The sequence below is a fragment of the Polypterus senegalus genome, chromosome 16 (assembly GCF_016835505.1).
Source record: "Polypterus senegalus isolate Bchr_013 chromosome 16, ASM1683550v1, whole genome shotgun sequence".
In the NCBI taxonomy this organism is placed as follows: domain Eukaryota; kingdom Metazoa; phylum Chordata; class Cladistia; order Polypteriformes; family Polypteridae; genus Polypterus; species Polypterus senegalus.
The window spans coordinates 90,102,214-90,115,728 of NC_053169.1; the positions used below are offsets into that span (position 1 = coordinate 90,102,214).

Sequence of the window (13,515 nt, forward strand, 5' to 3'; positions counted from 1 at the left end):
TAAATGTTAGTAGAGAAAAGCCAAGCAAAATGACCCCTTTTATAACTAACTAAAAAGATTACAATATGCAAGCTTTCGAGGCAACTTCATAATGGCTAACATGGTACAACACCCTAGTACTACAGATTAAATGTAAGAAAAGACATCAGATGTAAGTAACTCTGACATGGTTTGTTTTTGAACATAGCTTAAAATCTCGAATTTTAAATTTATTACAGTTTAGGGATGTAGCGAGAAGTCAAGCAAAATGACCCCTTTTATTGGCTAACTAAAAAGATTACAATATTCAAGTTTTTGAGGCAACTCAGGCCCCTTCTTGAGGAGAGACGTAACAGAGAATCTGGAGTTCCCTGTGTTTATACACACATTAGGACAAGAAACAACACTGGCAAATCTTTGAATAAGAAATCTTAAATGTAAAAAATGAATAGATTCCTTCAGGCTAGGGTTCATTTAACTTTGTTGGTGTCATTTTGCTTGACTTTTCACTACATTCATAATGGCTAACCGGTTACAACACCCTAGTACTACAGTTTAGAGAGAAAGATTTGATTTAAAAAGTCCATAAATGCAAACATCTTGGTAATAACAGAGGTTATGGGAGAACAGCCACACACATCCAAGTTAATAAAAACAGTTTACAACAGTGGTGTGGAGCAGGGCATCCCTGCATGAACAACATGTTGGATCTTTAAGGTCTCACTGGGCACATGATCACCAAAACCGTATAAATTTGGACCCGAAACATCTGGACTACTGCTGCAGCATAAAGATGGTAGGGTCAGAATTTGGTGGAAGCAGTATGCATCCATTCATGGTACAGCTGGTTATGGTGCTGAAATGTTTACTTGATGCACATTAGGTCTCTTAATGCCAAAAGACCATCATTTAAATGTCAGAGAATTACCTAAGCATTGTTGTTGACCATGCACATCCCTTTATGACTAACACTTTAGCAATTTCTACATTTATCTCTCTATTATATAAAAAAAAAATCTTGGAAGGCTTGGAAGGAGACACTAACGTCCCACAAGACAAGACAGTGAGACAAAAGGACAGCTGCTGCACAGGCTTTTAAATGGTCGACACGCAACTCTGCAGCAGTGACAAAACAGCAGCTGATCTGACCGCATCTCCTTAGTGTGTGTTCACACAAAACATGAGTGGCAGAGATGCAAATAAACACGGGGGGCTTTGGGTGAGCGAAGCAAGCAGGGGGCAGAGCCCCCTAGTACTTTTATATTATTATCATCACAAAGCATGCGTTATCTTGAGCTGGTTTCAGGAACATGACTTTGACTCTGTTTGCTCCAATGGCCTGCAAAGTCCCAGAAAGCACAGACCAAAATTTCCTAATGTCGATGTGAACTGTTACAGCCAGGAGCCAAATCTTAAAGAACAGTTCTCTCAATCAGTGCACTACAAAGGTAACGAGAATAAATGCTGACCAGCAGCAGTCAAAAGGGGGTAAAAAAAAAAAAATAACTACTCTCAAGATCTGGAAAATGAGTTCCCCTTCTGACTGTGAACAAGACTGTTATCACATCTAAAAACTCAAAAAAAACCTATAAACCACCTGAAGCAGGAGAGGCAGATTTTAAGACGAACCTGCCGTTTTCCTGTCCTACAATTCATTGGATCGAGGAAGTAATACTGACTACAATTCAGCATGAAATTGAGGCAATTTACTCTCTTCATTGACCTTGAGAAATTCATCATTCCACAGTAAGCTTTTCTTCCTAGCTCTGACTTATGTGCCCAGCATATCTGAGTTTGTTACAGTCTGAATGACAGAGAGGTTAGTGCCTCTTGCATTCATTTTCAAATAATTGCATAAGAATAATTTTATACATAATTTTGATCAATAAACTACATTTTCAGTATTCCCAAAATTGTGCCACATGAATTGTTGAATAATATTACTGCAAAGGGGCTGAAGCCTTTAGGATTACCAGTATAATACTTACCTGAAATAACTTTTGCAAGTCAGGAACTCTGTTAACACCGAGGTAATGCTCAGCCATCCCAGCCTCTGACGCGATCTTTGTCGGCGTGGCAAATATTAACTTTGGGGCTTCTGAAGGTGCAACTGGCCGGAGACCCTGTACAAAGACAACAACATTAATGGGTAAAAAGGTATGTTCATACTCTCAAAGTGTAGTGAAGCAGAGTTTAAAAACTCAAGAGGCATCTTCTATTTTGGAGATTTCAGCTCTCAAAGACAGATGCGAAAAGATCTAAAACAGTAGAGTTAAAGCATTTGTTGAAACAATAGAGACAGGGTCTCATTGATGCCACCAGATTCCATTATGGTCAGATGAGGCAGAAGCCACGTGTGACCTACTGTTCCTGGCATCTCCTGTGCTGTGGGCACAATTTAATTAGTAGAGATCATGCGATCCATACAATCATCTTCATGTCGCTTAGCAACCATGCAATTCATTAAATACACAGCAGAACGTTTTTTTATTCTGTTTGCTACTCCCCGTCATAATAAAAAGGGCAACACAAATTAAAAGGATATGCACTGATCATACAGATGGTGGCAGGATGCGGGAGCATAGCTAATTCATTCTACAGTAGTGTACAGATAGAGGTGGGATTCCCCCCGAGAGAGGCACCAAGGCTAAATGTTATTAGTAGCACTTTCTCCAACAACTCAAATGAAGTTAGACAGGTAGCAATCAATCTAGCATTGAATGAATGCAGGGTTTGGTTACCCAGCAATCCCGGACAGCTTCAGCTAAGCTATTAGTCATAATTATAAAGTAGCTTGGTTGTATATACTCAGTGGTTTCAGTTTAATATAGAAAGGCCAGGTGATTCTAGACCACTCAAAATCACAGTCTGCACAGAAGGAGTTAAAAAGGACATACTGAGCAGCAAGCAGCTTGTATAAAGCAGATTCATTATTCAAATTCTGTCCAGCAGGTCTGTCTCAACAGATAGGAGCTGCTACACACACACACACACACAAACACACACACAGAGACAAGTGTTCAGGAAGCCCAGATGATGGTAAACAACAAAATAAATGCAGAAAATACGCTAAGCTAACAGTGTGAAGGGTAGGAAGGGAAAAGGGGCTCAAAGAGACTTTACTAGAACATCTTGGAATGGAAATGGGATTGCCAAGGCACAAACGTTAGCACCATTAAAATAACATTTACAGAGTTTCTACTCGACCAGGTTTTTGCTTTTAGTGTAAGCAAGTGCCAATGGATTTGCAAGGCAATTTATAAAGCTTTATCTAAAAGCTGTATTCTCACGGAGAAAAGATCTTTAACATATGAATGAAATGCTGCTCAGTTAGTACAAGTCCCCTTTTTGTCCATGAAAATAAATTAACTGAGCTCTGAGCAAAGCTGCACCACATTAATCAATGCCGAGGCCACACTGTTCACCTACCCGGCAGACAGTGAAAAATTATCATGTAACTGTATTATACAAAAATGAGTCAAACAAATTCTTAAAGCAACTAGATTTAAAAAAAAAATGTATTTTCACTGATTCCACTAAGTAGCTGTGAACCAAGTCAGTCCTTAAGTATTGAGCTCGGCAGGTTATAAAATTTTAGATGTCAACGTAAAGTTAAGTGAATTCACTCACACAGTCTTCACACCGACATTAGTAGGATGAAATAAAAGAGATTCTATACCAGTTCAAGACTGGTCTTAATCAGGACTCAACTACTGGAAAGGATTACCTAAACATGTTAAATGCACTCACTACTTTAGTACCCCCCAGTACTAAGCCTTTCCGATTATCGGTGCAAACGACATTACCTCAGTACCTATCTCTGTAAAAATACATCCCACTGTGTGCTGCAGGCAGGCCGCTGTGGTCAAAGAATAACAGAGGATTAAAATGTGACCACCCAACCTTTTTTTTTAAAAAAAACATGTTCAGCAAAAATATAACAAAGGTAACATTAAAACTTATTTGTCATTACACCTGTTTTAGGAATTTTATATCAAACCAGCAACCTCCAAAAGATGTGCTGGTTTAGATAGCCTACTACGAATTTCCTGACACTAAAATTATCTCTAAAAAGGCAATTTTAAACCCATTATAATAAAATCACAATTATGACAGTTATTTCTCAATATGTTTAATGAGAAAGGAACCCAGCTTTTGTTTATTATGATCAGCAATTAACAATTTTAAATATAAAAAACAGCAAATCAGGGGTCTCAAGTTCAAGAGTGAAACCAAATAGCATCAGAAGCAAAATGGTGGTTTTAGCACTGGAGGAGTGTTTAAAATCTGTTGTTAGTACACTCATTACTCAAAAACTGCAGCAAACTGGGTTAGAAAAAATACAAGTATTGCAGCTTCGTGTGTTAGAAGCAAAATGATTCTGAAATCAATGTTAGACAAAATACACGACTCTTCTTTTGCAATCAACTGTCAGCATTTACCATTAAAGAAGAATCCTTTCATATACAGTAGACACAAATTAATATGAATCTTGATATTCAATCTGACAGTCCTACACTGTACAGTATGGAAAGTGAATTTAACTGCAATTATTATTGTCAGCAAGTAATCAAAGCCATCCCTGAATATCATTGGTGGTCTGTCGTACTGCTGGGTGGTATGACCAAAATTCTATATCACGGTATTATACAAAATTATACCGGTTTCACGGTATTCAACAGTATTTTTTTCCCCATGCATGAGTGCATGTTAACCACATTTCCACTGCAATTACTGCAGTAGACTGGCTAAGAATAATCTTTTCCACTGTCATGAGAATTGTACATTCAAATACTCTACTTCAGAAAGACTGCTTCTGCAACCGCCACTACACTGAGAGGTTTCTCAAAGTCACATCACTGCACCACTAGATTTAAGGCAACAGACAGCTTTGACAGCACAAACGTGTATCGTTATACTGCGATATACTGACACGCACCCACTTACACAGCCAGAGAGAACTGCACAGACATTGTGTTATTTACTAAAACACTTTGAGCTCCAAGGTCGTGAACAGCAACCTCAAAAACGCTTGCATTAGTCTTCTTTTAACTGGCCATTGTGAACTTTGCATTTGGAACATACAAAATCAACTGTACTTGTAACAATGCATTTTGAAAAAGTAATGGGAGTAAATTAAAAGATTTCTTAAAAAGAGTACAATTATTTTCATTTAAAAATACTCAAGGGAAAAAAAATGTAACTTGTTACTTTACAACACTGTAACTACCTAAATATCTTGAAGCATGCTTTTTTAGGTTACCAATGCAAATTCTACAAGCATTATACCAAAAATAATAAAAAGGGTAATCCTGTATAAACTGCAGCTGTTGCACCACAGTTATTAAAGTACAGAAGTAAACACACTGAATAACATGAAGTAAAAACTATGTTAAATGTTGACTATATTTGCAGAGTACATAAAAACAAATCCTACTGAGTGCAGGGCATACTGGTCAGCACTGTGTTCAAATGCCAACCTAGTCATGGTCGTATGAAGTTTGCACACTTTCCCTATGCTCACGTGGACCTTCTCCCTGAGAGATTTTAGCAAAAAAAGAAAATTCAGACAGTGGACCGTTAATTAATTAGCAACAATATAAAAGTACAAAGAATGCAAAGTGCTACACTCTGTGCAAACTTCTCTCCAGCACCATTGCTTTTAGCCATTTTGTGTTTTATTTTGAAGTGACTAGATGCTATTAATCGAGCTGCCTTTGTAAATTACTTTGAAGCAATTTAAAGCTGGAGCAATCTAATTACTTTAAGCAGGGTAGCAATAACAAGATGCTCACACAGATGCGAAATTTAGAAGAAAAGTTTCCTTTTAAGACTGCTTGTTAAAAGGAAAGGTGATTAGTCTCCTAATGTTTAAGACTAAGTAGACAGGCCTCATTACAGTGTTCAGTGTGTTGCAGACACATAAATGATCCATTTTCAATAATTGCTTATAACAAAGTTAGGAACATGACAGTCTTTCTCAATTGTGACATCCTTCAAACCAATCTCCCAGAGAGGCTGAATCTGTGAAGTGCTGAAGAGACTGTTAATGTCTGGACAGGTCCTCCCTCTCCAGCTGAAGAGTCCCACAACTCTAAGTGTTGCAGCTGGACTCTTGGTCACTTTTCTGACATCTGCTCTTCTTGAATGGTTGTTCAGTTTTGAAGGATAGCCTGATCTTGGTAGCATCTGTGCTATGCCTTTTTTTCAATTTTGTTACAATGGATTTCTAGGTGCTGTGGTGAAGGTTCAAACCTTTGCCAGTCTTTTTATAGCCTTTTACTGTTTTATTTTCCTCCCAACAACTTAACCTCAAAGTGCAATGGGCAGATCCTTCGTCTTCATGACAGCAAGACTGGAGTTGATCTGTTTTAGTTGCGAGACCTTAAAGTCAGTGATAATTTATATGCATTCACAGAAACTCATACATACAGGGGTACCTTGTTCATGTCATGAAAAGCAAAATTGAATACCTTACTCAATTTAAGTTGTTAAAACAAAGAGACTGAATACTTCTCAATTATGTAATTTTCAGCTTTTGTTCCATTTTAAAATTGAGAATTAGTTCAACTGTAGTAGGAAACAAATCCCATTTAAATGTGGCTTGACTTTTGCAAGACAGCAAAATGAAGAAAAAAAAAAAAATAGGTAATTAAATGCATTCTGAAGGCACTGTATTGGGGTTAAAATTCAAAGTCAAATCGAACAGTAATCAATTACGAAACTAAGAACAACAAACTCTATCCAAATGCATCCCAAATTGGAACTGAACCAGGGTCAGAGAGCTATAAAGGATGCCATTTTACCCATTAGGCAAGGAATGACTAGATTGTCACATGTACAAAACAATATTTTCAAGACTGCATAAGACAGAATACAGATACAAGTCAGGAGCCTTATGTGCTTTATCATTGGGTTCTTTTGTGACAAAATGGAAAAAGGACAAATGAGCAAATACACACTGCTTCTAAAACAGTAAAACACACAAGGTGACAAAATAAGCTGTGCCGAGAAACGTTCTGCACCATTCTCGACACAGATAATTAAAACTCTGCTCTCAATCACTGTACAGCTCATATTTGCCATCCACTACAATTCTATCCAGGTATTATGACCAAGCATGCAATTCATCTTGCGAACGTGCAAATAAATGTGATACGTACATAGCAGAATGTGTAAAAAAAAAAAAAAATCAGCATGTTTCTGTACTGAGCGCAGCATGAAATTTAACACAATGATTAAAGATAAAGACTTGTTCCCTATAGTTTAAATGGATTCAATAAAATGTTCCTATTTGCACACATAATGCTTGGCTTTATGCCAAGAAACAGCTAACGCTCCTCTTTTTTATATGAGAAATATTATACTATACAGAGTGAAATTACTAAATATCTACAGAAAAAAAAATTATATACACACATACATATAGGTGGCACGGTGGTGCAGTGGATAGCGCTGCTGCCTCGCAGTTAGGAGACCCGGGCCCGCTTCCCAGGTCCTCCCTGCATGTTTTCCCCGTGTCTGCGTGGGTTTCCTCCCACAGTCCAAAGACATGCAGGTTAGGTGCATTGGCGATTCTAAATTGTCCCTAGTGTGTGCTTGGTGGGTGGGTGTGTGTGCGCCCCATCCGAGGTTTGTTTCCTGCCTTGCGCCCTGTGTTAGCTGGGATTGGCTCCAGCAGACCCCCCCGTGACCCTGTAGTTAGGATATAGCGGGTTGGATGATGGATGGATTGATTTGCAGTTTCTTTTTTTTTCTATATAAAGTGTTTATCATAATTGTCATAGAGAATAAATAATACGATAATTCATATTTATTTTACACCTGTAAATGCCAAATTTGTGCCGCTTGGTTTTGGGGCAAACTAGTGTTTGTTAGTAGAATAAACTGTTACGAATTCAGTGAAAGCACAAAAAATAAATCAAATATTTGTACCATGCAAGAGCAAAATGTGTGCAGTCTCCAGTTAAGAGTAATAGATAATACTAGGCAACCCGCGGCGTACCATACGCCGCATAATCAGGCCGGTTTTTTAAATGATTTTTAAGCACAGGGAGAAAATTAACATTTGAAAAATCGGTAATGTAATAAATCAGCAAGAAAAGCAACATTATAACAATGCACGGAACAAACCAACACACAATCGTCCGTGACTGAAAACTTGCGGACCGCCATCGCTCATGTGCCCACCTCCAACTCGTCACTTGAGTCGTCGTCGTCGTCTTTGCACAGTCCAGATGCACCTGTGACTCACGTGGACTTTCCGTGTTCCTGCAGGAGCATCTAAGAAGACGCACGTTTGTCGCGGATGTGAATTGCTGTATGTAGCGTGTAAAACAGTTTGCTATGGTGCACGCGGTCGTGCGTCGTAACCGAAAACTCGGTTTTTAAAGACTGCTTACTTCATAGTGTTTTAACCTCAGTTGTAAAGGATTGTTTCAAAGATCCCATGGGATACCACTCGCAAAACGTTTAACACGCTGCATATGGCGATTCAACTCCGTGAGAGGAGGAGGTGCCAGGAGTTGGTGGGCGTGGCTCCCTCCTGCGTGCGCCATAGGTGTCTTACTTGTCCAATTGTATCCGGCTGCTCAGTGAATCCACACCCCTTCCGGCGTGCTTTCCATGGTTGTCTTGCCGTAGTGAATTTTATATATATGTAGATAATAGATATGTCAGGCACCTTGAAAACACAACAAAAAATTCTGAAATAATCATAGTCAAACTTTAATTTCACAGTCTTAAAGTTCAGACAAATAAACAAGGAAAAAACGTTGTAAAACTAACATATCAGGAATTAGTGACATTTGAAATTTGAATTAATTTGACTTGTCTATTATATGTTACCAGTAATGGCGCACCTAGTTTTCATCCTCTCTCTCTGTTAATGCGCTTGCCGTTTCCTGAGCAGCTCTTCTTTTCTCCACCCTAGCGGCCCGCTTCTTCTCTTCTTTCATCTACATCTTTCGCATTAAAACTGATTAAGTCAGTGTTTGTGTTGCAATTACTTAGTACGTTTTTCTTAATTTTTCACTTAAACTGGCACTTAAGTCTTCAATCTGCCTCAAGAATGATTTAAAATATGAAGAGGTAGGGGAAGTGATGGCGAAGGTGGTAGGGATGAGAACGGCGCCCATACACATGTGCCACACAGTTGCCCTGCTGGCCGCTGCCAAGAGTTGATTCTACAGTACATTAAAATAACATAAAAATAAAAAGAGGAATAACCTTGGAGGTCAATCATCACCCCAAAAAGAGAGATAGTAGATGTCATGTAGTATATGTGTACCAAATTTCAGGTCAATAGAGCTACAGGCGATTTAAAATCCTGGACAGACAGACGGACAGCCACGGTTACGTATTATATAAGAGGATTCTCAGTAATTGTCATTAAACTACTGTCGCTTCCATGTATACTGTAAAAATAAATCATACAACAACATTAATAAAGATATCCTGATCTACACTGGTATTCACTAATCCATGTGGTGGTAAGATAATAATGTTGGAATCTTTATTTTTTTCAGTGCTGCTCCCCCACCACCAATAAAATCCCTCCTCATTTCTTCTTACATAGGATTCAAGCCTTCTTCTGATACAGTTGCACTTGGCCCACGTGAAAACGGACTGCACTAACACTCTTTGCAAGTCCAGTCTGTAGAAGTATGACGTATATTCTCAATGATGATAAGTACACACCCTATTTAAACTCTAGGCAACAGTATTACAGTCAAAAGACAATTGGGTTTATTAAATGCTTTAAGAGACAAATCTTTGGAATCTGCATGCATTTAAGTCAAATAATATTATATTATTACTCTACACCAGGTAATGAATACATACTTTAGCAACAAAATTAAAATGTTCTTCATTACTTTAGTCCTCAGTGCATGATTTATTAAATATCTTACAAACAGCTTTCACAATGCAGCTTTTAACAGATAATGTGTATGTTGGCCTATTATCAACTGCTTCTGAAGCAATTCTGTGAAGCAATATGAACACTTTTCTTCCTACTGTAAGACTGCATCATAAAAATCCCCTTTTCACAGTCATCTTTCTGATTTTATTAACTTGCAATCCATCACATCCTCCAGCGAGGGTGAACAAAATATATTAAAATAAACTAACAGCATGCCTTTCCTTTACTGTACATGGACAATAAAAACTGGCAGGCTCATTTTTACTGAATATAGAAGTGCAAACCTCATACTGAGATAATGTTCTGAACATGCATTGACTGCAAAGGGGTGCTCAGTGCAGACTGCTCAAGATATTTCCTTTAAGCTACAGTATTTTTCATTTCTTGATAGTTTATGCTAAAGTATAGTTATGGAGCTCTTATATAGTTTAATTACATGATCAATTCCACTTTTACTTTCCTACAAAAAGCAGTTATAACAGAAAAGTGGTACAATATGCCTTAACATGCACCTTCTCAGAGACAACCCAATAGTTTCTACTGTACAGTATTCAGTAAGTGGAGGAAAAACAAAAATTTAAGTCAATTAATGGTTTCTTAGGGAATAAATGTATCTGGTTTAAATCAGCCTATAAATTGCTGCTACTGCAGAAAAAGGCATAGTTATTCACTCTAGTAACACTATTTCAACCAAGTTTAAGGTTTTTAAGTGGTTTATAAACTAGCTCAAGAAAAAACATAACCCCTGCTAGCTTAGTTTAGGTGTATCTCATGACTTGCACGACACAGGTTCACTTTTAGAAGACTTTACACCTCAAGCCAGTATGCAAGTATACGATCACACATAATCTGTTAGGAGGTCCTTTTACAAAAGCAGACTACTTGTGGAATTTACCAGAATATGTTTAAGTCAAAGACAAGTTGTGAACATAGCCCCTATTAAATATCAATCAAAACGTGTCTTACAATTTCCCTAGTCAAAAGATATACCAGCTCCCAGGAACTTACCATCAAACCTAAAGACTATATTATTTAATTATATATACTGCATACTATATATTGTAGGAGGCATACAGGACGGACAGACATCCCAGCAGGAAGTTGGAAAGATCCCTTACCTGGACAGGAGGCCCCGAGAATACTGAAAAGCATCCTGGCCAAGAGAGAGAACAGCAGCACAGTCCTGCTGGGTTCTGTGGGTGCTGCAGGGAGATACGCTCCCCATTTTATGGGCCTTTCATAGGACCCGCAATTACTTCCATTGGACAGTGGCCCTGGCACCAGAAGTACTATCGGGTACTCAATAAAAGGGATTGCACTTACTTATCCAGAAAAGTTGGAGTAACACTCAACTGGAGGAGGGCAGTGTGATGGTGAGAGGAAAGATATTGTGGAAGAGGAATTACAATTGTTTGGAGGTACTGTATAATAAAACCATCCATGATTTGAACTCGGGACTGTGTCTGTGTGATCGTGTTTGAGGCTCACCGATTCCCCAGTTCCACCACAATATGTACAGCATATATATATATATAGTATATATATATATATATATATATATATATATATATATATATATATATATATATATATATATATATATATATATATATATATATATATATATATATATATATGTGTGTGTGTGTGTATGTCTGGAGCACGGATGTAAGTAAATCAACTCAAAGATCCAAGAGGCTCTGGCTAGGAACTATAAAACTGTCAGTTTTTAAAAACAAAACTGGTTGGCAAGATAAGTTACATTAAATGTTTCCAGAAACTGGAAGGAACAGCAAATAAAGAAGATGGTCTACATCCAAGTTGGAGGCAGAGAAGCAGCCATTCATCATAGTCTTTAATGCCTGTTGCTTCACATTTCACATTCACTGTATTGTTTATGCTTTGATTCAGATTGGAATATATTGTGCAAAAATAGTTGCCTGGCAAACAGTAAAAAGAACATGATATAGTATTTGACTAGTGCTGCACACTAGTCCATTTTCTTTTAGATGAAGACAAAGATAACTAACACCTGCATCTGCTTCAGTATTCACACTCGTTTACCTGGACCATGATGAATGTTAGAGGAATTACCGGGTTTTTCTGATGTGTGAAAGAGAAAAATCCACACTAAATTAAACTTTATGGAATATGTTCATGTTTCAGAATAGAAGCCATGTACATATTCATATTTTATTCTATCAGATTCCAAATTAAGTGCCAAACATTTTCAATTAACAGGCAAAAACAATTTTAAAATTCATAGGAAACAGATTTTCAGGAGATCACCACTTATTTCGTGTAGGCATTAAACCTGTGACCTGCTACGAATATTTAAAAAGTTTAATAAAGGATTTCCCACAGCCAACCATATTTACACTGGTTATTAAACATACAATTAATTTTTAAAAGCAACGTCTTTTTCAGTTCCTTACTACTTTTATAATTTTTGAACATAAGGAAATGAATAACTTTAAAAAATTTTACAAAAACTCAGGATGACAAATGAGAATGCTTTTGGACACTGAAATAAATACCTGAGCACTTTTGTATGCTCACTGCCGAGAATGTTGAAAGAAAATTACCATCTTTTTCTACCATGAAAAATAATTAGCAAAACTTATAAAAGCTTATGAAGAAGAAACCACAGCAGGAAGTATTACCTTTGAAAAAAATTAATCGGAATAAGCAAGTTGACAAGAATGTACTTATCTATGTAGTTAAAAGACAGGATTTTTTATGAAAAGGATTAACTGTGTGTTTATAAATAAGAAGCACATATCTCTTAAAACAGAGAGTGGTTTCAGTACTATAGTGTTTAAATTGAAATAAACTGCACAATGCAATGTAAGGTCCTATTACATATTTATCATTTAGGGGATGTCTTAAAAATTAGATCTAAGTGTGGCTTATATTTGTGTCTAGAAGTCTCTTTCAACATATTTGAATTTCACTTTTATAAAAAAGCCTAGTGAAAGCGTAACAGGAAAAACTGCATTGCAAAGTTAAAAGCTGAGTAACTCACATTAATGCATACATTTATTGCAGAGAAAGCAAAGTCAGCACCTAAAAACACAACATTATTGATTTCCATTTTTGGCTATGTAGAGGAAAGCAGTACAAAGCAGAAAGCACTAAAGGGAAAAAAATGTAGGCCTGGTATAAACATCGATACCAGCAGATCTAGTGGTTATGTACATTTAAATTAATAAGACCAATAAAAGTCACAAGTAGCTGAAGATTTTTGAAACTCTGGAAGCTCATCCAAGATGTACCATTACAAACAAAAAACATCTCACAAATGTGTAAATTAATATAAATGACCAAAAAATCCTATTTGTTTTCCTTTATATCTAGTACAGTAAAGAAAAATGATCATTTCCATGGTGAAAAAGATAGCAAGACAATTTTTCAGCTGCATACCCTTCCTCAGGCATGTGAGATAACTAAACATGAAAAGCTGGGTTACATATACAATAGGGGAAGCAGGGGGATGAAAGACAAAAACAGGTGTGGGAAAACTGCGTTTAAAAAAGTTGAAGGGATAGAATAAAAAGATTCGTTCAATGCAAAAGTTTCAACGCCACATGGCCAAATGACTTATTTTGTTGATG

At 37.1% G+C, this 13,515-nt stretch overlaps 1 protein-coding gene across 1 annotated transcript in view; it reads right to left on the bottom strand.

Annotated features, from left to right (window-relative positions):
• Positions 1-13,515, bottom strand: part of LOC120516500 (cytochrome c oxidase subunit 7A-related protein, mitochondrial) — a 31,598-nt gene that overhangs the window by 1,770 nt on the left and 16,313 nt on the right. The window contains exon 2 of the mRNA XM_039738209.1: positions 1,968-2,102. Within this exon, the coding sequence (XP_039594143.1) occupies positions 1,968-2,102 (135 nt within the window). The remainder of the gene's footprint in view (positions 1-1,967; positions 2,103-13,515) is intronic.